Source organism: Eptesicus fuscus, chromosome 9 (assembly GCF_027574615.1).
Source record: "Eptesicus fuscus isolate TK198812 chromosome 9, DD_ASM_mEF_20220401, whole genome shotgun sequence".
Taxonomy (NCBI): domain Eukaryota; kingdom Metazoa; phylum Chordata; class Mammalia; order Chiroptera; family Vespertilionidae; genus Eptesicus; species Eptesicus fuscus.
Window position 1 is genome coordinate 54,057,248 of NC_072481.1, and position 25,463 is coordinate 54,082,710.

Genomic DNA, 25,463 nt, shown 5'->3' on the forward strand with positions numbered 1-25,463 from the left:
TCAGATGTTTGTGTGTAAACTGGAAGAAAAGGACGTGCCGGAGCTGGCCGTTCCCCCCGAGAAGGTGAGCGAGGCGACGCCGGGCCCGACCCGCTGCATCGCGGTTTCCTGGAAACGCGAGCTGTCGAGGTTCAGGAATTACCTGTGACGGCCTCATCTTCAGACCTGACAATTTTTTTTTTTTTTTTTTTTGGTTACGTAGTAGCTTTAGTCCGTAATCATTGCCTCCCCTCCCCACAAGCTCTCTTAGCCTGAAGCATGGACTTGGAGACTGTAATTTGGGAGAGGAAGCCTCGAGCCTAAGGCGCGCTCGGGTGCAGATGTGAGTCGTGTTTTTTTTTTTTTTTGTTCTGTTTGCCGAGGCGATCGTGGCGGTCGGGGAGAGAGAATGGGGAGGTCCGGGAGGCCGTCGGGGGGGACCAAACAGAGGCGCCCCTCCGCCCGCGGACGCTCGCGGGGGCCCGAAGGCGTTGCCCCCGGCTGCGGGGCAACCCGCGCGGGCGGGCCCACAGCGAACACAGAAAAAGATACGCGGCTCCCGGAAGGCCTCGGGGGACCCCAAGGCGCCCAAGAGTGCGATTTGACTTAAAATTCCTCAAAGAAGCAAGCCCCAGAGTACGCGAGTCGCACCGGTGGTCTCTAGGTCGTGGGGGGAACTGCCACGCTCTCCCCTCACTCTGGAGGCGGGACCCCACGGGTGTCTCCCAATTCGGATTCGAAAGTCAGCTAGAGCCGGCTTGAGCGCCTCTGCGGGGCACCCGCACCCGGCCCCGCCGACTTCTCTTTGCTGCGGGACACTGGCGGGGACGCCCGGCGAACACGGGGCTTTTCTGCCTAAACGCCCTTTGTGCTGCCAGGACGCGGCCTCGGGCGGCCGCGTGGGTCCCGCGTGGGGAGCGCCCGCGGGGCCGGGGTGCTCAGGGCGACAGCGTCCCGCCCGGTGCTGTGGGAGGGACGGAGGCGAGGAGTCCGAAATACCGAGCTGTGGGCCGCTGGAGTTTTCGAAAAAGAAAAGCAGAAAACGCCCGGAAAGGCTGCGTTTTCGTTTCAGAACAAAACTCTAGCCAACGCTTGGAAACATTTGAGTAATGAGCGTTGTTACTTTAAAACATTTTGACCGAGGTTGGGTGAGTTTTTTTTTTTTTTTTAATAGCACAAATTAAATTCAGCTGGATATTTTCCATTATTCGATACGCTTTCTGCGCCGGTTAAAAATAATCCTTCAGTAGCTCAAATGTTGACTTACTGAGCAATAAGTGGCAATTTACACCTGAAAGAAACGAGTGTAAATCACTCGCGGCTCTAATTGCTGCAAGTTTACGAAAGAGCCGCTGGCTCGGTCGAATCTGAAGCATTTTCATTCAAATTGTCATCGGAACAAGCACCAGGCTTCTTAAATCCCGCTGTAATTAGCTTTCAAGGATCCTATTAAACCTCTTCACCTTTCGGGCTATCCAATTCAAAAAGCCCCCTTTTTTTAAAAAAAAAAAATATGTCTTGCTCTTTTAATTGAGGTTATTAAAGAAATCAAGTTTCTTCCCCCATCCCCTCCTCAGTCCCCCTTTCTTCTCTCCCACCCTGCCTCTTCCCTCTGCGCACCCCACTTAGCCCGGCGATCCCAGCCCCACCGTGATTGACGTCTAGAAAGAAAGTGCTTTGTGCGGGGGATGATTGCTCTTAACTTGTTACCCCCGGCAGGGGGGCGGGGAGCCGGCGTGCCCCGGTGAGAGCTGGGGAGCCTGCGCCCCGAGAGCTCCGCAGCGCGCCCGGCGAGCCCTCGGCGCTCGGGGTGGCCGCCTCGCCACGCGCCGGGGCTGCGCCGCCGCCGCCGCCAGCGGAGCGGGGCCGGGAGCCCTGACGGCTGCACGCACGGCCCGCGCGCCGGGCCTTCATTAGCCCGCCCCCCGCGCGCGTGGAAGCTGAGGCTCGGCGCCGAGTGTGCGGGCTCTGAACTTCTCCTCTGTTTCTCCCCCACTCCCACCCCGCAGTGCCAGGGGCTCATGTCGGAAGAGTGCGGGCGGACTGCAGCCCTGGCGGCCGGGAGGACTCGCCCAGGCGCCGGGGACGAGGGACTGGTGAGTGGGGAGGGGCGCAGGTGCTGGCAGACCTGGCTGTGGCGGGGAGGCGGCCCAGGGAGAAGGGCCGCGGTTCCGCGGTCCCGCGCTCCTTCCCGGCTCCCCCCCCCCCCCCCGCCCTGGCCCACGGGGGAGCGGGTGGAGGGAGGGTCCGGGGAGGGGCGGGGTGGAAAGCTGAGCCGGCGCGGCTAGCTGGGCAGGGTTGTGGGGCTCCCTGGGTCCTGGAGGTCAGGGGTCCCAGCCCCAGTGGGTGGTGGCTGGAGCTTGGACTCTGCACGGGGGGGTGAGGGCGGAGAAGTGAGACCTCAGGAACTGGGCAGAAAGTGGGGGTGAGGGGGGGGGGGGCTGCAGGAGAAAGGAGGGGGGAGGCGGTGGGGGAGCCCCAGGGATCCGTGGGATAAGAGGAGGAGGAGGAGGGGTCTAGAACCGCCTGCGACCGCGCCTCGCGGCTTCCTGCAGGTGAGCCCCGAGGGAGCGGGGGACGAGGACTCGTGCTCCTCCTCGGCCCCGCTGTCCCCGTCGTCCTCGCCCCGGTCCATGGCCTCGGGCTCCGTCTGTCCCCCTGGCAAGTGTGTGTGCAACAGCTGCGGCCTGGAGATCGTGGACAAGTACCTTCTCAAGGTAGGGCGGAGCCGCGAGGCCCCGGGAGCGGGCTCCCCTAGGAACCCTGGGAACAGGGGCGCGTCGGTTGGTTCCCTCCTTTCCGTTCGCGCTGTTCTCCCCGGAGGTTGTAGGCTTTCGGAGCAAAACGGACCAACGCGGGGCAGCGCCTGCGGCGGGAAAGAGCTGGGGAGGGAGTCTTAGAGTCAGTCTCCCGAGTTGTTGCACGTGAGCTCCTGCGCGCCCGTGTGGGTCTGGAGGTGCCGACGCCGCCGTGCCTCGGTGTCTGTGCCGGAGTCAGCCGCCGAACTGGTGGAGGAGCAGAAATGGAGCAAGCCTTCTTCCCTTTCTGAAACCGGGTCCTGCCTGGTGGTTTGTCACGAGCCCCGGGTTCCGCGGGTCCCTCGCCCCGGTGACGTTCCCCGCGCCGGCCTGCTTCTGAGAGTTCTAGGTCGGACTCTGTTGGCTGATTCCACTTTGCAGTGTCTACTTGGGTGAGAACCATTGTACATTGTCCTAACGGCTCTTTTCTGGACAGATTTTTTGTTGTTGTTTTTGTTTTTCACATATAGTTTTCTGTTTATTTACTGTTACCTGAAACCATTTCAGTTCCCTCACTCCTGTCGTTAAGATTGAATACTTAAAGGCCACCCAATGCTTTAAAAAAAATGTTATCTCCGGTGTGTAGAAGGGGGAATGGAAATGGATGCCAAGTTAGGAAGAGAAGAGAGAAGCCTGGGGTGAAGTGCCGCAAATGGTTTGAGAGCAGACTGTCTGTCTTGATTTGTTTTACTTCTCTTAAAATGCTGTGGGGGGAGTTCTGGAGGATAAATTCTGGCAGGCACGGTTACTCATGGCACTGCCTGCAGGATCAGGGTCCCATGTGTCTTCATCTTAATGCTATGGGTTTTCAACTTCAATCGCTCTTTAAAACCACTATTTAAACTAATGATCTCTCCTACACTGAATTAGTAGCAAACCAGTTCACTTTCTATTCTGTCTCCACCAAACCCCCACCCCCAGCTTTTCAAACAATAATATTATTTATGAAGAGTATGAGTTCTTTAAAATGTCTGCCTCAAGCAGAACTGCTTCACCTGTAAAGTGGAAATGATACCCTATAGATATAACCCGGATAAAGCACCAAAAGAAGTTTTGGTGAAAACATTGAAAAGTGACTGAGTTCGTTTTTATCAGTGGTTAATTCTTACAGCTGAAAAATTAACATGGCTTTCTCTTTAAATCTGCATCCTTAAGATCCCCGCCTTTCAATGTTTCTAGACATGGGGCCTTTTAGGATGTTTAAAAAGCATCTTTTGGATCAAAAAGGAGCTTATTTTCAATGAGACCCTCTCAATAATTAGTATAATGTTTAAGAATGTTTCTAAAGGGATCTATAAAGGCTTTAACACTTCATAGTAGAGAGGATCCAAGAAAAACCTATTACAAAGTGACTCTTAACACACCCTCTGAAATAGTTTCTAGTGTTCATCATATATATGTTAAAATATATTTATATATTATTATATATTTGCATTACATGAAATATCTAAGTTACCTAAGCTTTCCTTTGTAATAGGACTGGAGTCCTCCCAATGAAGTCTTATATTACAGTCTTATTCTCCTTTCTTGTACATATTAGTATATTAGCTCTAACAAAAGTTTAATACTTTATGATTATATAAAAACTCTGAATGCTGAATTCTCCCCCCCCCCCATTTTGAGTCCTTATCCAGACATATTTGAATTAAAATCACTGGTTAAAAAATAATTATTATGGGATGTAGTAGAGTATTTGAGGGTATAAATTGCTTAATATAGAAAAACACTATATCATGAGGCAAATAAAATGGCATTAGCACAAAAAAGTACAAGAGGAAGTAGATGCATCTATTGCCCCATCTCATACTTCAGTGCCCTGTTGTTTGGGTGGGTTTTCTGGCTTGGTCTTACACACATGTACAGGTACAGATTGGATCAATACCAGCCTTCAGGGAAGGTTTATAGTCATCAGAATTTCCTCTCTTCACCTTACTTTCCTCTGGGGGTGGGAAAGGGAAGATGAAAGAGGTTGTTTGATTGTTGTTTTTTTAAAGTAAACTTTGAGGAAAGTGGAAAATAAGGCACTGGGTCTAGCGTTAGGGAATTGGAGGGTTGTCATAACTCTGCCTTAAAGCCTGAATCTACCTTTGTTTTGTGTTTGTTTGTTTTTAAAGGTTGGATAAGATAAAAATGCAGAAGAAGGCCCTAAACAGTGTAATGTGAAAGGAAGTCCATACTTCTAATCTTTAAATTAATTGGGCCCCTTTTAGGAAAAAATAGAAGAAGAAATATCTTTATTTCTAGGGCAGTATTCACCATTGTTAATATTTTTTATTACTTTTTTTTGCTGTTTTCCTGTATACTGAATATATACATCTTTTATAATAAAACTAAAACTTAAGACGTTAAAAAATTTACCCAAATGATACTCTCATTAATGCTTTGGAAAGAGACACATAACTAAAAGCCAGTGAAACTTTTTTTTTCAGCTTCAAAGTATCTTTTATATTTCATGAACAGTGGTGCTAATCTGATAGAATTTGGACAGATCATCTTTATTATGAAATAGTGTAGCAAAAGGTATATTTCATATTTTCCCAAATTATCTAATTCCTATTTTTAGCATTAGATCCATTTGTAGAGTGTAACATTTGTTTTTGCATCACTGCTGTTCTTTTACATTAAATTTAATTAAGCATAAACCTAGTTATTGTGTCCATTTAACAAGAACAAATTTTAGGAGACTGCATTAAGGCAAGTTCAATCCAATACACATGTTTATTCTCCAAGGTTAAAGTTGTGCTTATAGAGTGATGGCAACAGTTTAAGGTGAGGGGTAATTATGATTTGTTCCCTGAACTGATAATATTTCATCTTCCTACTTAGAAAATATAAAGGGCTGTGATTTATTAAATCACCATTTTATGCCTCATTTCTTGAAGTATAAATGGCAAACAATGCTTGGGTGCCTTTTTAAAACCACTTATAATTAGATTTATTATTTTCTCCAGTAGTCAAATCATTAAGTAGGGTTTGCAAAACTTTACTCCTTGATTCTCTTATTTAATGTTAAACGGGAGCCAGGGCTTCTGCTATATCAACATTTAAATCTACCTTAGCATTTCTGTTTTGTAAGCAAAATGGATTCCCTGACTTCTTTGTAAGGGTAAGTATTTATCTTAAGAAAACTTCTTTTTCAGTGTCTTTCTCTCTCATTTTAACCAGTGCACACTGTATAATAATTTGGCCAAAAAGTAGATTGAGAAGGTATGTGGTTTGGTTTTTTTGGCTAACAAGTTTCATGGTGGGAAGAATTTGGTAAAAGAAAAAATAAACCAGTATGCAGGACTTTCAAGTGTTCAGGAATTTTCCCTGTGTTCATAGAAGTTCCATTTTTAAAAAAACAAAAACGAAACAAAAAAACACCTGAAGTCTTTAAAGGAATTAAAAAAAACAATACTTTTTAAACACAAAATGTAGAATATGTTATTGTGATTTTCTGGTTGGGTCTAAGGGAGTATATCAACACACATATTTGTGTAAGTTGCACCTTTTCAATGGAAACATTCAGAGTGTGCCTTAAATCATGAAGGGACCAGCTTTTTAAATTGCCTAATACACAAAACCAACAACTATCCCCTTAAGTGTTAGAATGAGTTCTCATCCTGACCCTTTTTCCTTCACAGGTGAATGACCTGTGCTGGCATGTTCGGTGTCTCTCCTGCAGTGTCTGCAGAACCTCCTTAGGAAGGCATACCAGCTGTTATATTAAAGACAAGGACATTTTCTGCAAACTTGATTATTTCAGGTACTCTGTGATTTTTTTTTTTTTAGTAAGTAGATATCTAAGAAATTATTATGCAAAGAGAATTTTGTAAATAGACTTTCTTGTCCAGTTTTATTTATTGAAGCCCAGTTTTTCTTATGTAATAGATTTCAAAATGAGAATGCTTTATATCTTTGAGGTATCATTTGTATTACAACAAATAAATCAGTGTGTTAGATGTTTTAGGACTTCAATATACAAAAATGATTTTTAGATAATTATTCCCACTTTGGTAAATGAAATTTTTAGGTATTAAGAACTCCTTTGCTGTGCACAGATATAAAGTATGAAATATAAGATGACTTATTGTGAGAAAGCCCCTGGTTTGGGAGAGTGGTAAGATGAAATAATTATGGGGGGTGGGGGGGACCCAGGTTTTGTTTAAGCTTTGACCTGTTTACTATAGGATGATTCCTAGTTATACACCTATAAAATGTCAGCAGTTTGGAGACTGTGATAAACCAAATTAATCAGAATTGACTGTTCCAGTATCAGAAATGCACCAAATCTAAATATTTTGCCTAAAAAATCCTGTTTCTTTTGTCTGTTCTTTGACCTTTATTTTGTTGAGATTATATTTGCCTGAGTTATTAAATGTAACATTTTCTCTGAGTCATCTCTTTGTAATGATTTAAATGGACAGTTTCTTCCAGGATATAACTCAACTCTCAATGGATAGATGTCTAGAAATTCTTAAGCATGATTTAAAAAAATTACCATATTTTTAAATTTGCATTTCCAAATGAAGAAGAATGTTCATTGTGAAATTGGGAAGTTAATACTGCATAATAAAGTTTGTAATACAAATTATGTTGTTTATACCCAATTTCAAAAACTGATTTCAGAGAGTTTAGTAATTGATTTGAATAAATTGCTAGGTAATTTAAAGCAGTTCATGAAATCCAGAGTCCTTTATTTTATAAAGGCACAGAATTTTATAATTACCAAAAATGTATATTTCTCATCAGATATGCTTTCCATTTCCTCAAAAAATAGTAGCAATTTGCCTCGTCTTTCACTTAGGATATGCTAATCTTAATGTTTTATGGTAATCTAAAGTCTTTTGAGAGATTTGGTTTCAGAGGCTTACTGAAGGTCTAGTTCTTCGGGATGTTTTTATGCTTCATATTTTATATTCTGAAATGTTCTTTTAGGATTCAGTTTTTCAGGTTAATTTTTTTAAATGGAAATACCTGTTAAGATATATTAATGAATAGACACAGACATATATACTTATCTCGGACATGGGTATGCCAAGCCATGACTACGATAGTGAAAGGAGACATGGCAAAGAGTCACTTGGACTAAGAGAAAAAGAAATATTTACATCTGGCATTTTGTTAAGATTAATCTGCATTTAATGTTCAGATGTGTCTCTGGAAGTTTTAGGTAATATTTCCCATCTCCCTGTGATTAGCAACGCAATCGTTTATTCACCAAAGGAAATATTTTCTGAGTTTTCATTCTTCCCAGGGTGAACAATTATTGTTTTCCTCATTCTTTTATAATAGCAATTTCAAATATTATAATGTTTTAACTTAAAAAAATGGTATTTAAAGTATTTTCTAATGATCTCAACTTGGTTTTAAGAGATCAATATTTATATCTTCAGTGGTGTGCTTTTGTATTTTTAGGTTTCAATCTGGAGTGTGTGTGTGTGTGTGTGTGTGTGTGTGTGTGGTATCTTGGGTCTCTTAAAATGCACTGATATTTGTTACAAGAGAGATATTGAAACTTGTATTTCATTTATTTTAAAAGAAAAAAATCCAATCTTCCTTTAAGGTAATAATGAGAATTTTCTGTTTTAAAAATAGGTTTGAATTATGACCATATCTCATCTTGATTGCTTACCATACTGACTCAGAAAAATAATCAATTCCTGTTTTATTCTCAAAAGATTTAAATACTTAGCTTAATCCAATGAGTAATGTAACGCATTAGTTTAATCTCAAACTGATGAATATGTCACCAAGCATTAAAATCTTCACCTCCTACCCTTCTATTTATGTAGAAGGTATGGAACTCGCTGCTCTCGTTGTGGGAGGCACATCCATTCTACTGACTGGGTCCGGAGGGCCAAGGGCAATGTCTATCACTTGGCGTGCTTTGCCTGCTTTTCTTGCAAAAGGCAACTTTCCACGGGAGAGGAGTTTGCTTTGGTGGAAGAGAAAGTCCTGTGCAGAGTGCATTATGACTGCATGCTGGATAATTTAAAAAGAGAAGTGGAAAATGGTAAATATATACTTAAAATACTTTTGAGTCTTTTGGAACAGTGAATACAGGAATAAAAACAATTTTTCCTCCAGATCCCTTTAATGCATTATTTTGTGCAGTGTAATTGTGGTAAAACTCATTAAGCACTTTACTGTTAGTGGCGGTCTCCATCTGTTTATTTACAGGGAAAGCCATGCCATGTGTATTAGCATTGTGCCGTATTCTCAGTCTAAAGGCTTGAGTTTAGATTCTGATTTGCTTTTTGTAACTAGTCCTTTCCCTGTCTTTGCCTTCCTAAGGATGAGCTTTAGATGTGTACTTCTAACGTTTTGCACTTGTGACTAAATGTTCAAGACTACATGTGGATTACTGTTTTAACAGTCTATTTCTAGTGTGTTTAAAAACTTAACGCAAGGGGTTTGGCAATCTAGAAGATGTATAGTTTTACTCCAAGCCAATAGATGTAAGAAACCTATTATTGCATGACTGCTGAACCCATCTGAGTTACCAACATGTGCGGTGTGTTTTTTAAATGTAGGTAACGGGATTAGTGTGGAAGGTGCCCTCCTCACAGAGCAAGATGTTAATCATCCAAAACCAGCAAAAAGGGCTCGGACCAGCTTTACCGCAGATCAGCTCCAGGTAGACGTGACAATGAATTTATGATTTTTGAAGCCCCTCCCTACCCCCAAAAAACACAACTTTATGCTATCTAAAATCATGTTTATGTTTTCAAAAAAGGTTAGCTTATGCTTTGTGTGGAAAAAACTTGGTGAGTGTATGAAATATACATTTGGCCCTACAATATTTATCAATGTTCGTTCAAGCTTTGTTTTTCTAGGGTCTGTTGGCATTGACATCAAAGTGGAAGCAAAATGTTAGTCTGTCCTGACTTCCTGATAAAATCAGTTTAACCCAGGCATTTACATTACTACATATAATTGCAATAGCAAACAAAATATTTGGGGATTCAACAGAAAGAGTCATACAATATGTGTGTGAGTCTATGGGACACTGACGTGTTCATCTTTTTAACAAACCGCAATGAGTCTTTTAATGGACAAAGATTATACATTTTCTGAGTAGGTTGATTATGTCCCCTGAAAAGGGAGGGATTATTTTCAGCTTAGTTGCCCTAAGTATAATGGTCATAGATTTGGTTTATGAGAATTGTCAAGAAAACTATTAAATAATTACTCCTTACTTTATATTTAAGTCTACACATATAATGATTCTTTCTGGCATTTTTTAAGGTAAAAAAATTATGTGTTCTAAAAGATTAATGTGGCTGAAGTATTTTATGTTAAGGTAAAGTAGCATTTATTGAGCACCTATTATGTATTCTTGGGTGTTTTATACATTGTATCCATCTGAGCTAAAACTTTAAAGGATATTTATATAATGTTAACAAATAAGTGAAGGTAATTTTTGAAAAGTCACATGTAATATTTTAAGGCTTTCCAGTATTTAAGCTGAATATAAGTGTTTCAAGAAGATAATTTTTATTTTGAGAATGCTTAAAAAAGAAACCTTGCTGTGGCACAAATATTCCAAAGCAACTTAATGATATTGGAAAGCAATCTAGCATTAAAATCTAAAGCCATTCTGAAAAATTTTCAGATTGTTTTGGACTTCTTAACTTAGGCATAGAATACATGGTCAATAAGTAATAAGTGAAAGATAAGACAAATGAAAGAAATATCTCTGCTTGAACCTTGCTTTACTGGATGCCTCATTGGATTGCAATGAAGATCACAAAAAGCCCTAACTTAGGAGACATGCGTACCTGTGGGTGACCTGGCAGCAGAATACCCAGTAGCTAAAAGATGTGTGAGAAAGTGGAATCTCTAGTAAAAATATATTGTTTTTAAAGTCAGCCATTCCCATAAAGGCTGGCTATAGTTTTAATTATAAGACTGATAACTCTAACATCATATAAAATTTATTATTAAGATTACAATTGTGAAGTTTTGAAACCACCTTAGGTAATATCATATAGGAAGATAAATATTGATTAAACTAAAAGGGAATGATATTTGTGGAGAACTTTGTGCTCCAAGTCCTATGACAGGCATTTTCTCCCTTAATTCTTACAAGTCCTTGATGTAGGTAGCCTCATCCAAGAGGTGCAGGAGCTTTCCTCAGGGCAGATTGCCAAGGGAATGGCAGAGCAGAGATATGGACCCTGCTCCCCAAACCTCTGGTCTTTTCATTTTGCTTGGCCTCCGAGGAGTCTATGAGTCTGTGCCTAACGAAACTCCATTTAATGGTAGCAGCAGCTAGAACAGAAGAGTGCGATTCTGAATCTTGTAGATGGCCTTATAGTTTTACTTGCAAATGTACACAAACTATTTAATCATGCATTATTATATGAAAATGTGCTGTGGCCCTGGTCAGGTAGCTCAGTTGGTTGGAGCAACGTCCCGTACACCAAAAAATTCACAGGTTCGATTCCCAGTCAGGGCACATACAAGAGGCAAACGATCAATGTTTCTCTCTCACATCAATGCTTTCCTCTCTCTTCCCCCCACCCCTCCTCTCCCTCTATAAAAATCAATAAACATCCTCAGGTGAAGGTATTTTTTAAAATGTACTGTGAATCATGTTTTTAAAAATTTGTATCAGAATCATCAGTTTTGAAAAATGAAAGCAGAAATGATATGCTTTCAAAGCATGCTCTCATTTATTCAATCTTTACTAGTATTTACCTATTCTAGGAATGACTGAAAAAAATCTGGCTCCATTCTGTCCTCAAGTGGTTCTTTATAATTTAGGAATCTGGAATAGCTATAGATTTTTAACAACTTGAATTATTATATTTTGTTAGAACCTCTAATAAATCAGGTGATGTACCCTCATTGTCAAATTGTCCTACCTTTCAGTAAAATAATAAAGTATGATAGGTGATCAGTAGGTCAAGATCATACATGAAGCAGCAGAGTTAAACAGAGTAGAATTAAAAAGGGAGGAATAAACAAGAAAAATTTCCAAAATTCTTTAGAAACTTTTGGGAAGAAAAAGTCATTTCACACTTACACAATAAAATACAAAATATTTCAAATATTGTTTTTTGTTTTTTTTAGGAGTGATATTTAAGAAGTTTCAGTCACTATTATGGTTTGCCTGTTGTAGTTAGATGCACTTGCTCAATGATCATTAATGCTAAACGCGCCAACGGTAGCACCTACTTTAATCTACTTTCAAATCCAGTTGGTCTGCTGCTACTTTGCAGAATCCTGACATTTCTGGTAGAATTTCTGGCCTTAAAATGATGAGTGTCTCTACAGGCTTATTCCTTGACCATGTTAAAAGTAGGGTGGGTTTGGGCATCAGTAGTGACTGGAGAATAATAAAACTAAGTTCAAATTCAAAGGGTTGTGTGTGTTTTTTTCTGAGGCTAAACACTGATAAGTACATCTTACTTTTCCTTTAGTATAATCCAGTTCTAAACCATCAGTGTTGATTTAAGTGTTGCTTTATTCCTTGATGAGAAATTGCTTTATTTAATGTAATTTGGTTCTGTGATTAAACTTGTGAATTTGAAATGCATTTGTGAAAAGCATGCTGTTTTTGTTCTATAAATGATCAATAGTGGCTTTGAAAGCAAATGCTTTTCTCCTTCAAAATTAAAAAAAAACAAAGATAATTAATTTGCTCATTCGTTTTTCTCTTTGAGATTTACACACTCAGCTTCCTATAAACACAACTGTATTTGCATATGAAATAACACATTTGAAGTAGAAAAGGAAGAATGAAGTGAACTGGGTGAAATTATGAACTTTTAGTCTGATTCTACCCATTTTTAAACCAAAAATATAGGTACTGTTTACAGTGAATGTGTGGACAGAGTTGGACAGGAAGCCAGGAAAACCTTATTCTAGAAGAGTCACACTAATCAGAGAGAACTTAACTGAAAAAAATTACGTGATTTGAAAACCTCATAAGGTTTCCGAGAACAACATTGGTGAACCATACTATCTTCAGATTTTCCTCCCATTGTCAAGGTTCATTCTGTCACAAACACAAGCACAAACACTATTGACAGGAAGGGGAATGTGAAGAAGAAGACATTCCCTTTGCCCTCAGAAAACTCGCTTTCTGCTAGGGAAAACTAAATCTGCCAATGCCTCATTCAGCCATCCTTTGAAACGGGCACTGGCAAAAGATAGTAAATATTATATGAGGGTCATAGTGGAGAGTGTAATTCAGATGGCCTGCTGCAATGGTGTCCAGGCCAGCAGAGCTTAAAGTCTTTAGTTGGGTTGGTCACCCACCCTCATCCCATGCCCATGGACATGCACAATCATGTTGCATGCCAGACTCCCTATCTTCTTTCTAATATAACATCAGTGATGAGAGAGAATCATTGATTGGATGCCTGCTGCACACCCCCTACTAGGGATCAAGCCCACCACCCAGGCATGCACCCTTCAGGAATCCAACCGTGACTTCCTGATGCATAGGTTGACACTCAACCACTGAGCCACACCGGCCAGGCTATAATTCTTTATATTTTATTAGAGGCCTGGTGCATGAAATTCATGCACTGGGCAGGGGGCGGGGGTCCCCTCAGCCCAGCCTGTGCCCACTCGCAGTCCGGGAGCCCTCAGAGGATGTCCAACTGCTGCAGAGGCAGGAGAGGCTCCTTCCACCACCGCTGTGCTCGCCAGCCATGAGCCCAGCTTCTGGCTGAGCGGCACTCCCCCTGTGGGAGCGCACTGACCACCAGGGAGCAGCTCCTGCATTGAGCGTCTGCCCCCTGGTGGTCAGTGCGCGTCATAGCGACCGGTCATTCTGCCGTTTGGTCGATTTGCATATTAGCCTTTTATTATATAGGATAATACTCCCCTGGATTGATTGACTTTTAACTAATAAAATAGAAATGTCCCATTTGATTCCCATGGTTAAACTTTTCTGAAAAAAATCTTAATTTACACTTTTATTCTGGTACTCCCCCCTCCACAGCACTCTCTCTATATCTCTTTCTCTCTCTCTGAACTTTTATAAGATTTTATTTGAGTCAAACTGTGATAACATATGCCAGGAAGCAAGATTTCAAATACTTTCCACACCTCTCTCTTAACCTTGTGTTGTTGGTAGTTAGGGGCATGTCTGAATCTCTGCCCTGGGAAGTTGAGATCAGGAGCATTTTTTTTCATGTACTGCTATCTCACTTAGCACAGTGGTTCCAAGCCAAAGAGTCACATCAGAACCACCTGGGGACTTTTTCAATGTATATATGTTTAGATCCTGAGGAATTCTTATTCAGTGCTGATGGGTGTCTCTTTTTAAGATTCCAGATATTTCTTTGCTTAAAGCAAGTGCTTAAAACAATTAATGATGAAATGGTTGCAATTAAGTGGAGTACATTTGTTGTGCTGTTTACTATTTGCAGACTAATAAAAATTGTAGTAGGGGCCTTGAACCTATTTAGCTCAATAGAGGTTAGAGATAATTGTATATGAATTTTGTATTTTTAAAAGTTTTATAATGCTAACACTTTTTAAAAATCCTCACCTGAGGATATGTTTATTGATTTTGAGAGAGAGAGAGAGAGAGAGAGAGAGAGAGATATCATTTGGTTGCCTCCTATACACGCCCCAACCGGGGATTGAACCCATGACCTAGCCATGTGCCCTGATAAAGAATCGAACCCGCAACCTTTTTGGTGTATGGGATGATGCTCCAACCAACTCAGCCATCTGGCCAGGGCTCTAATGCTAACACTTTTTTTGCAGGGGGCGGGGGGGGGGTTATTTTGTAAAATTTTATTTTATTTTTTAAAGTATTACAAATAGTAGTACATATGTCTCCTTTTTCTCCCCCCATTGCTAACACTTTTTAACAGAACAGAAAAAAACTAAATAGACTTAATACTACTTATGCTTGTGGGTTATAAGTATGGAAAGAAAGAAAAGGTGAGCTTATTTTTAAAGCATAGTTGAGAAACAAGTTTTTATGTTGAAATTAATTATTTTTTTAAAGATCTTAACATAGCAATTTACGTGTAAATTTACAAAATGTGCACTCTTTTCATTTATACATACATCCCCATATTGACTTTCAAGTAATAAAATATAAGTATTTCCTTGTGCATGTCTTCTCTCCTATCATCAAGATGCAGAAGATTGATTCTTTTTAGCTACTTACCACTTACATATCTTTTAGGTGATGCAGGCACAGTTTGCTCAGGACAACAACCCAGATGCACAGACGCTCCAGAAACTGGCAGAAAGGACAGGCTTGAGCAGACGTGTGATACAGGTGATTGTTTTAAACATTAATCAAGAGGTACAAACATTTCTATTCTAGGTCTTTATGAGTGTGCATTGCTTTGTGAAGACTTGCGAAAGCATTAGTTTCTCATGTTAGGTCACTTCACACTCTAAATCATTTTTTTCAAAAAAACTTGGTAATTAGCCTGCTTGGGCTGGGCTATCATTTGTTAAGTGACTCCTTGTACAAGTTGCTTCATTCATTGCTCATAGCAAACCTAAAATCCTCAGGCTAAAAATGACAATGGATGTTCCAAGCTAGATCTGGTTCTAAGGTCAGTGTTTTTTCCTACTTTTCTATGATTGTGTATGTGAGTGAGTGTGTATGTGTGTAGAGGGTGTTGATGGCCTTTGTTAAAGATCCAGGTAGAGGGAGTGATGTGAACAAAATTAGGGGAGGATGAGCTAGACCAAATTTGTCAGAATGTAAGATTTATGTTTGCAAATTGTGGGAGAAGAAATTGGTGAAGCCGACCTTGGAGAGGTATGTAAATGCAGAGTTCTTTTCTTCTCAGGAGAAAGCCACAATATGTGATTTTAGGAAGAAAAGGTTGTTGACAGCACATGGGATGAATTAGGGTTGGGAGAGGGGAGATAGAAGTAAGCAGATTAGTTGGGATGTCCAGGAAAGGAGTAATTTTTTTTTAAAAGAAAATAATGGGTGAGGTAGCCTAGAATTCATCGAGAAACATTTTATTGACTGTCCACTGATGGCAAGTGCTGGATGCTGGAGACACAAGAAAAGGACCAGACACTGTAATGGGGAAGCAGAGACAAGTCAAAGGTGACTCATAGATTTGAAGTCAAAATATTCATGGAAATGGAGCTATTAACAGGAATATTCAGGTCAAAAGAAAGCTAGTTTGGTAATATGGAGAGAGATGAATTCCCTTTTCCCTCTGCTAATTCTGCAATGATGGTGCCATTGGGCATGTAAACAGATATTTTTTGAGGATGAACAAAACTCGAGCAAAAAGATCTAATGCGGCCGAAACCGGTTTGGCTCAGTGGATAGAGCGTCTGTCTGCGGACTGAAGGGTCCCAGGTTCGATTCTGGTCAAGGGCATGTACATTGGTTGCGGGCACATCCCCGGTGGGGGAGTGTGCAGGAGGCAGCTGGACGATGTTTCTCTCTCATCGATGTTTCTAGCTCTCTATCCCTCTCCCTTCCTCTCTGTAAAAAATCAATAAAATATATATTTTTTTAAAAAAGATCTAATGCTGTGAGATTGGGTAAAGACCCTTTGGAAAGGATTATAGACAGTAAAAAGTGAAGAATGGATTTTAGGGAGAGAGCAGGGCAAGAGGTGCTGTTTGAGTGGAACATAGTAACAGCCAGAATAAATGAGTAGAAGCATCATGGAGGCCAAAGGAGTGAGGTGGGTTCAAGATGGAGGTGGTCAACTGTGCCAAGTTCTTAAAGAGAGATCAGGGAAATGGAAAATACTTTTAAATAACATTCAGAGTTCAAAACGTTTGAGAAATTAACGCAAGCAGAAGCAGGTCTCTGCAAAGGAATGCAGGAAAAGGTAGATTTCACTCATGATGTAGAACTTTCCCAGTAGGAGAGTCTCTACAAAGGGCATGGACTGCCCTTGGAGGGAATGATTTCCTGTGGCTGGAAGGGAAGCTTCCTTCGTCGAGGTCCTTCAGACACAATATATTCTGCAGCAGCTGTCAGATTCATGACTACTATGTTTTCAATTATTTTGAAGTTGAAAGCAAAGTAAAATGGAGGGTTTTCTAAGTCCCTTTCTAATTATTTGAAGAAGTAAAGACCTCAGACAGATAACTCTCATATAATTTTTAGGTATTTCAGTCACCGGTATTATGAGCAAGTATATATTGTTGGATAGTGGCTTTTAATATGTGAGGATTAGGGAGAGAGTGGGGTGTGGGGAAGGGTATGAGGGGAAAAATGGTGATGGAAGGAGACTTGACAGGGTGGTGAACACACAAGGCAGTGTATAGATGATGTGCTGGAGAATTGGGCTCCTGAAACCTGTATAATTTTGTTAACTAGTGTCACCCAATAAATTCAATAAAAAGGAAAAAAATATGTGAGGATTGAATTTAAACATTTTTGACAAGATAGCAAAGGAAGGAGTACTAGCATTCAAATATATACATATGGAGTCTGTAGAAGTAGATTAACAATTGTTCTTATGGAAAATAATACAATAATGAATAAGTAATAATACAAGAATAAACTGTTTCCTATATTCACAACTGTAAACCTACTTTTGCCTCATAGTATATTATTTGTATACTAAAGGCCCAGTGCATGAAATTTGTGCACTGGTAGGGTCCCTAGTGGCTGGCAGCGTCTGGCTAGCTACTCTCTCCCTTCCCCTGGCCGCCTGCCACCAGCCAGGCCTCCCTCCCTTCCCCCTGCTGGCCCCGCCCCCCTGGTCGAACTCCTGGTGGAGGGGACAATTTGCATACTATGCTTTTATTATATAGGATATACGTGTGTGTATAAGTTAAACATATAGCCCTTCACAGTATTTTTGAAGAGTTAATTACTGTGATCTCAAATAGTAATCATGATCTATTTGCCCAGCCTACTTCCTAGCACTGGGCACACTTTAGAAAATTTAAGGAAAAGAGTTTTAATGACTAGGCCTTGATTCTAATATGCAAACTAGGTTGTATGCAAAGATTAGATAGAAACAGTGGTCTGATACATAGAGACAATCCCACCTTTACTAGCTAAAGTCTGCTTGGAGAGACATGAGTAACAGATCAGATTGTCATTGTACTAAGATCATAGAATGAAGATGGATGATTTTATTTTGAACTCTGTATCTAAGTATAATCACTGTTCACATACCATTTCAGATAGGTGAATTATGAGTTGTGTACCTTTAGAAAAATAATAAAACTGTTCTATTTCTTTCAGTATTCTTTCAGTATGTTTACTGGAAATATCTTTTCATACTAAGAACTACATCATTTTTATTGCTGCACATATTGAGCATAGAATAATTTAGTTTACTTCCAATTTTTTATTATCATTTGAATGCTTAAGTGAACAATATTGTATACATACTTCGCATGTTTGTTCAATAGTTTTGATAGGATACATTTATAGAAATGGGATTATTGAGTCAAAAGATAAAACATTTTTAGGGCCTTTAACTGATACCACAAAAATCAGTTCCAGAAAGTCCATACCAATTTATTCTGCCAGTAGTTACTTATGAAAGTTGCTCTTTCCCAACTATGTGAATCCTTATTGCTATCCTTCTTTAATGTCCTTTCCAATTTGATAGTCAGAAAATCTCATTGTCTTTATTTTTATTTTTTCATTATCGATACATTTTTAACATTTTGTAATTTTAAAAGTTATTTTAGCCCACTTTTCTATTGGGTTGTTTCTTTTCTCCCCATCTTACTTTTACTGACTTCTACTTATCATGTTAAACTTTCATAGTTCATCAATTTTCCTTTTTTATTGAATTTATTGGGGTGAAATTGGTTAACAAAATTATGTAGATTTCAGGTATACAATTCTACACTATATCATTTATGTATTATATTGTGTGCTTATCACCTAATCATCAATTTTCTTTTCATTTTCCCACCACATAGAATTTTTTATATTTTTATGTATTGAAACCTCTCAATAATTTTTTCTTATAGCTTTGGCCGTTTTTATGTTTCTCCACTGAGAGAGATATCAATATTGGCTTTTGTTTCCTTAAACATTATGGTTTCAGTTATTCACACTTATACTTTAATTTATCTGGAATTTATTTGGTTACATGTGAGGAAGGGATTTTTCTATTTTTTTTCTCCTAAATGATTACTCAGCTTTCTTAAGTCAGTATCACGCCATGCTTTCCAAATAATTTAAAATTCCATAATATTTTCATACATTATTTTTATATTTGACTCTTTGAGCTTCCAAAGAGATTAATTTTATGCATTAGTCTTTTCTTTTTCAGAATGTCTACATGACCTACTTCTAGCTTATGTAATTTACAATATAGAATTAAAAAAATATTAAAGCAATAGCTCAGAAGAAAATGTAACTCTTGTTAGAGGTTTGCAAAGCAGAAGGAGTAACTTTTAAGTCAGTGAGGAGTGTCAGAAGGACTTGTATTTGAATTCTGAAGCTGGTAGCCCTCATGTCAGAAGTTATTTTCTGAAGTCTGGTATCAGCTATATTTTGCTGTGCAAATTACATGACACTTTGTGTTTACAAATCTCTCTCTGCTTACTACCTGTTGATGATCTTTCCAAGGAGCTATTTGATTCAGCATTAAGGTAGCTATTTTGTTTTTTAGGTCATGCCTTCTTCGTATCTATTTCCAAAGCCTGGTATTTTTTTTTAAACAGCTGAGTAGGTTCCATCCAATATTTAATCTATTGGAGACGTAAGATACTTGGAAGAAACTCAGGGAACCACAGTGCCTTGTATATTAGGTTCCATGTGGCCCTCTGCATGCATGTCCTCTGGGTGCTGTCCAGGAACAGGCAGGCAGCAGCAGTTCCCGTTTACACGGTGCAGAATGTGTGAGTGTATCTCCGTGGCTGGGTGATGACAGCAGTGGCACCCATTGTTTCAGAGCCCGTGGAGAGAACTGTGAGTGGAGACTTTGGATGTGGTCTCTGTATAGGTATCTAAGGTCTAACATTCCAGAAGATGGGGGAGAAGGCTGTGACTTCCCACTCCTTTTCTTCGACACACGTCTAAGTCTCGTTCCTGAAACATTCCTTGGGTACTCCCTTTCAGCCACCTGCTCAGGGCTGCACAACCCAGTATGTCATTCATTTTTATTTCTTTAGCGTTAAACCTTTGAGTTTATACTTTACCAGCCCTCTATTTTTGAGTCCCAAGAAATTTTGGGGTCTTAGAAATAGGCCAACTTCTTTTTTTTTTTAAGACACTATTCTTTTAAAAAATATATATATTTTTATTTATTTCAGAGAGGAAGGGAGAGGGAGAGGGAGATAGAAACATCAGTGATGAGAAAGAATCATTGATCAGCTGCCTCCTGCATGTCCCCCATTGGGGATTGAGCCCACAACCTGGGCATATGCCCTGACCGGGAATCAAACCATGACCTCCTGGTTCATGGGTCAGTGCTTAACCACTGAGCCACAGCAGTTGGGCAAGCCAACTTTTTCATATAAATCTTTTTCCAGCTTCCTTCTTTTCCATGTTACTTAGCCCCGATTTCCTTTTGCCAGCCCTGGGCAGAGATATATGCCCCTGACCTTTACCCGGCCTTTGTCCCAGACCCCAAATTTTCTTATCTTATTAGTTTCCTTAATTTTTTTTCCTTCCACTTTCTTTCTCCTCATGACAAAATCTTTGGTGTGATGGCACATAAATGCTATGATATTTTAATAGAGTAACACTTTATAGTCAAAATTTTATCTAATGGCAGGGAGTTCAGACATAGGCAGTTTATTGCTGGAAGCACTCAGGGCAATCTAATCTTACTCACCTGGCCTGCTTGCCCTGAATTTGCTTTCTTTATTTCTGTGAAAGAGTGACAAGAGGATGGTTAGCTCTTTACATTTTGTGGACAGTTTCACAAGTGGATTTGTTTGTATTTTATTCTACTTAAGTATTACTAGTTTTTTTCTTATTGAAAGCCTGACCTTAACATGCTTCTTAGGAGATAGCCTATATTGTATTCACTAGGAAAAATTGAAGCCAGCATGTTAAAATGTGCCTGGAATCACTGAATCAAGGGGTTTGTAGAAAGCTTTAAGTTCTCAGTAGGGATTTTAGGCATTTGAGAAAAGATTTGAAATAAGTCCAGCAGGTGTCTAAGAATACATTTAGTAGTGTTGTTGTTGGGTTTTGTGTGGTGTGTTTTTTTGTTTTTTTTTTAAGTTCTATTTAAAAGGTTTTTTCTGTTTTTCTTTTTTGCCCCAAGTGCCAGTAGTTAAAACCAAGGAAACTTCGTTTGGAATTCTTTGAGTCCCATGCCTCTTTTTATTTTGGAAAGCACTAGTTTAGTATAGAATTGGCTTTTAAGTAAATCTTCAAATAGTTATTGAGTGAAGAAAATGACCATTGATATTTGCACAAAAATGTTTCTCTTCTGTCTGCAGAACTTTCTAAAACTTATTTAGCTTTATGCTGTGCTTGTATGGGAGAGTCACTGAGGTTGCATCCCTTTCTAAACGGAGTTGTGATGATCTCAGAAGCTGATGTGACAGAGGTGCATTGCTTTTCTCCCTCAGGTGTGGTTTCAGAATTGTAGAGCGCGCCACAAGAAACATGTCAGTCCCAACCACTCCTCCTCTGCCCCAGTCACATCTGTCCCACCCTCCAGGCTGTCTCCGCCCATGTTAGAAGAAATGGCTTATTCTGCCTACGTGCCCCAAGATGGGACGATGTTAACTGCGCTGCATAGTTATATGGATGGTAGGTATCCAAACATTTAACAGCTGTCTCCCAAGCAGTCGATATCTGACAACTTCTAATATTAGATTATTGATGGGATTCACAGTTTGAAATATTACCTCAGTAGTAGCTGAAAAATATTGTGTGTGTTGCGGGGAGGGGTGTAGTAGAGAGCAAAACTACCCAAACATTCTTATTTCTGTGACTATATTTTAAGGGACAAATTGAACACTCACTTTTCAGCTAAAGTACAAATATCGATAAGGACTCTTAGTGCTTGATTTCTACTTAGGAAACATTTTTGTTTGTTTTTTCACCTGATAAATATTTAAATAATTTATTTTCATATGGTCAGAGAAAGTATTCACAGTCAAATTTTTAGATTGGAGTTTACTTAGTTTATTAAAGAAACTTTTTTATTGGAATAAAACATACATACAGAAAAGTGCACACATAGTAAGTACACAACTTGATAAATTAATAAAATGAGCATATCCATGTAAATACTACCGAGATGTAGTAGTGCACCATTAACACCCCGAAATCCTCTCTTATGTACCCTCCTAAAGTAACCTTGCCTTGACTTCTAAAATCATGTTTTAACTTTGCCTCTTTGTGAGCTTTATATAAATTGAACCATACAGAATGTATTCTTGTGTGTCGTCCTTCTTTCAATTGCATTGATTATGAGTCTCATCTGTATTGTTGCAAGAACCAGTGATTTGTTTGTTTTCATTGTTATATAGAATTCTACTGTAGGACTATACGACAGTTTGTCCACTCTATGGCTGATAGACATTTGTGCTGTTTCCCATTTGGGCTTTTATAAACACGCTGCTATGGACTTTATTATACATGCCTTTTGGTACACGTTAATTCACACTTGTATTTGGTATGTACCTGGGAGTGGAACATAGGGTCATAAGCTATACATATATTCAAATTTAGTTAATTCTGCATAACAGTTCCCATAGTGGTTGGAGCAGTTTACACTTGGGCCAGCAGCATGTGAGAGTTCAAGGTACTCCACATCCTCACTAACACTTAGTATGGTGTGACTTCTTAATCTTAGCCTATTTGGTGGTTGTGTAGTGCTGTCTCATTATTTTAACTTGCTTTTTCTCAGTGACTGATCAGATTGAGCATTTTTTTTTCCATTGGGCATCTATATATCTTTTCCTGTGAAGAGCCTATTTATATCATTTGCTTATTGATCTATTAGCTTGTCTTTTTACCTTGATTTGTTTTCATTCTTGCTATGTTCTGCATACAAAGTTTTTTTTTAATGATTATATGTGTTGCAAATACCTCCTCCTGTTCAGTGGCTTGCCTTTTTCTACTCTATTGAGGTATGTTCGGTTGAGCACAGTTCCTAGTATTAATGTAGTTCATTTCATCAATATTTTCCTTCATGGGCCGTGCTTTTTTTGTGACTTGTTCAAGAACTTGTGCTTACTCAAAGATAATGATATTCCACCAATGTTGTCTTCTAGAAAATTTATTTTTATTTTGACATTTAGATTCTCAGTCCATCTGGAATTGAATTTTGTATGTGGTGTGAGATTAGGAGCAAAGCTTATTGTTATATTGATGAAAAATACTTATTTCCTAGCTGCTTTGTAGCAGCACATTTGATATAAATTAAGTGTCCATATAATGTATGTGTCAGTTTTATTAGTGTACTTATTTTTATATTAGTACCTAATTGTTTCACTTAAGGTAGGCTTATAAGTCTTGATACGCAATTGAACAAGTCTTCCTATTTCATTGTTATTCAAGTTTGTGTTACATATTCTTGACCCTTTGCATTTCCATAAGTTTTTCCAGCTTGTCAATTTCTACACCCCCCTCCCCCCAAAAAAGAAAAAAATATAGATATTTTGAAACAATCCATCCTAGGAAACTACCATCTTGATAATATTGTCTTTCATATCATGAACTTAATCTGTCAATTTATTTAGGTCATCTTCAAATGCTCTCTTATATTGTAGACTTTACTGTTTAGTAATCTTATACATATTTTGTTAGGTTTATTCCTAAGTATTTGTTTTGATGCAGTTATAATGGATATTTCCTCTGTATGTAGAAATCTAGGTTGGCAGATATCTTTTTTTCAGCACAATGATGACATGATAACATTGTTTTCTGGCTTCCATTCTCTCTTGTGTAGAATATGGATGGTTAATTAACTTGATACTTACTGTTGAAGTCAGCTATTGGTCTTATTAATGTTCCTTTGAAAGTAAATGTCTTTTTTTTCCTCAGCATTTTTCTCTCCGTTGGGTTTTCAGTTTTATTAATATGTGCCTAGATATACTACTTGAATATGTCATTCGAGTATTTCATTATGAAAAAGTCTCAGCTTTTGTCTCTTCAAATACTATTTTGGCCCTTATGAAAAAATTTCATATTTTTCAGCCTTTGATCTTCCATGCTTCAATCTGGTTATTTCCTTCTATTTTCCAGTTCACTAATTCACACTCTACCTAATATATAAAACTCATCCATTGAGTTCTTAATTTAGTTTTTGTAACTTCAGTTTTAGAATTTCCGTTTCATTATCTTATACAGTTCCAAATTCTATGCTGAAATAATCTATTTTTGTCACTTTGTTCCATAACAAAATTATTGTTATATTAATTTTAGTTATAATAATGTCCATGTCTGATAACTCTAATATCTGGATTTTTGTGGGGTCTGTTCTATTACTTTTGTTTTTTCCTCTTTGTTTTCAGCCAAGCCATGTCTTGTTATTTTTTTTTATTGCACTTCAGATGTTGGGTAGAAAAACTAGAAATAATTTTAGCCTCTGGGTAATATCTTCCACCAGAGAGTATTTAGTTTTGCCTTTGGCAGGGAAGTAGGCTAGGGAAAGAGCAACTTAATCCAATCAGGCATCAGTCCTCAGAAGGGATGGTGTATTTCTGGGTGGCTACAAGTTGGATTTAGCTTGTTGAAATCCCCAACAAAACCTGTGTTTTGTTTTATTTTGTTTCTGCTGGTTTTAACTAGGGCTTCTCTTCAGTGGACCCTTTCACCATCCAGCCTAAGCCTAACTCCTGAGTTCTCTGCTAAACTTCTCAGACACGTATTTTCAAATTGTCACCAACTTGGGGAGAAGTAGCCTCATTCTATTTCTCTCCTCTCCTGGGAGTTGGCCGCTTTGGTCTCTTTCATTTGCCTTAAGACACATTTTTAAAAATATTGTCTAGCTTTCCTAGTTGCTCTCAGAGGGAGGTTGTGTTTGAAGCAATGCAGCCCTTGCTGAGAGTGGAATCTTCATTTTAAGTTTCAGATAAATAAAAAACCAGAGCCTATATCATTGTAATCATTTATGTACACTAGCATTAAAATTGGGTGTGTTGACTTGAAAGACTTGTGTTGACTGAGTCAAGTGTTTATTTTGATGTATGTTTAGGGAAGAGGCAGTTAGACACTCATAAATGAGAATTTGGTTGGGGGAGTCATCCTATATACAGACACCTTCAATATGAAATCTGGCAACATCTCTGCAGACAAAGCTCATGAGTCTTTCTAGCTGAAGGGTAAAGTGCAGTGAATGGGGTATGGATGGAGGACATTAAAGTGGCAAAAGCTTGTTGCCCAAAATAAAGATGTGGGGGTAAACCCATCCTAGATTCTCATTTAATAATATACTCATGATGCTGAATAAGTTAATGCTTCTGCTGAGGCCAGTGGAATGAGTGTAGCTGGGTGCCCTCAGCTGTAATGAGTAATGAAAGCACATTGCCTTGGCTTGTTTTTGTTGGTTTTAAGTCAGTTTTATTCACCCTACAAAACTGATCCACAAATTTCTTTCTATTTTGTAGCTCATTCACCAACAACTCTTGGACTCCAGCCCTTGTTACCCCATTCAATGACACAACTGCCAATAAGTCATACCTAATTTCTTTTTCAGGGATAGAAATGATTAAGGATATAAACTGGTCATTTGTTATGTATAAAATACCATTGAAAAGATTAATGTTAATTTTTTATTTAACACCTAAAGCATTTCCAACATCACTTTGCTGCCCAGGTATGTATCTACAGTTGGCCTG

General features: G+C 39.2%; 1 protein-coding gene across 1 annotated transcript; it reads left to right on the forward strand.

Annotated features, from left to right (window-relative positions):
* LHX8 (LIM homeobox 8) lies at positions 1 to 25,463 on the forward strand. Its single transcript, XM_028142442.2, has 9 exons — positions 1 to 64; positions 1,989 to 2,075; positions 2,535 to 2,696; positions 6,404 to 6,525; positions 8,555 to 8,775; positions 9,296 to 9,399; positions 14,926 to 15,021; positions 21,240 to 21,423; positions 25,233 to 25,463. Exons 1-9 carry the CDS (start codon positions 5 to 7, stop codon positions 25,307 to 25,309), a joined length of 1,113 nt encoding a protein of 370 aa, XP_027998243.2. The 5' UTR covers positions 1 to 4; the 3' UTR covers positions 25,310 to 25,463.

Excerpts from the sequence above, each read along its gene's own strand:
- LHX8 (XM_028142442.2), top strand. The coding sequence starts at position 5 with ATGTTTGTGTGTAAACTGGAAGAAAAGGACGTGCCGGAGCTGGCCGTT. Across the intron at positions 2,076-2,534 it reads GCGCCGGGGACGAGGGACTG|GTGAGCCCCGAGGGAGCGGG; the intron begins GTGAGTGGGGAG and ends GGCTTCCTGCAG. Across the intron at positions 2,697-6,403 it reads TGGACAAGTACCTTCTCAAG|GTGAATGACCTGTGCTGGCA; the intron begins GTAGGGCGGAGC and ends TTTCCTTCACAG.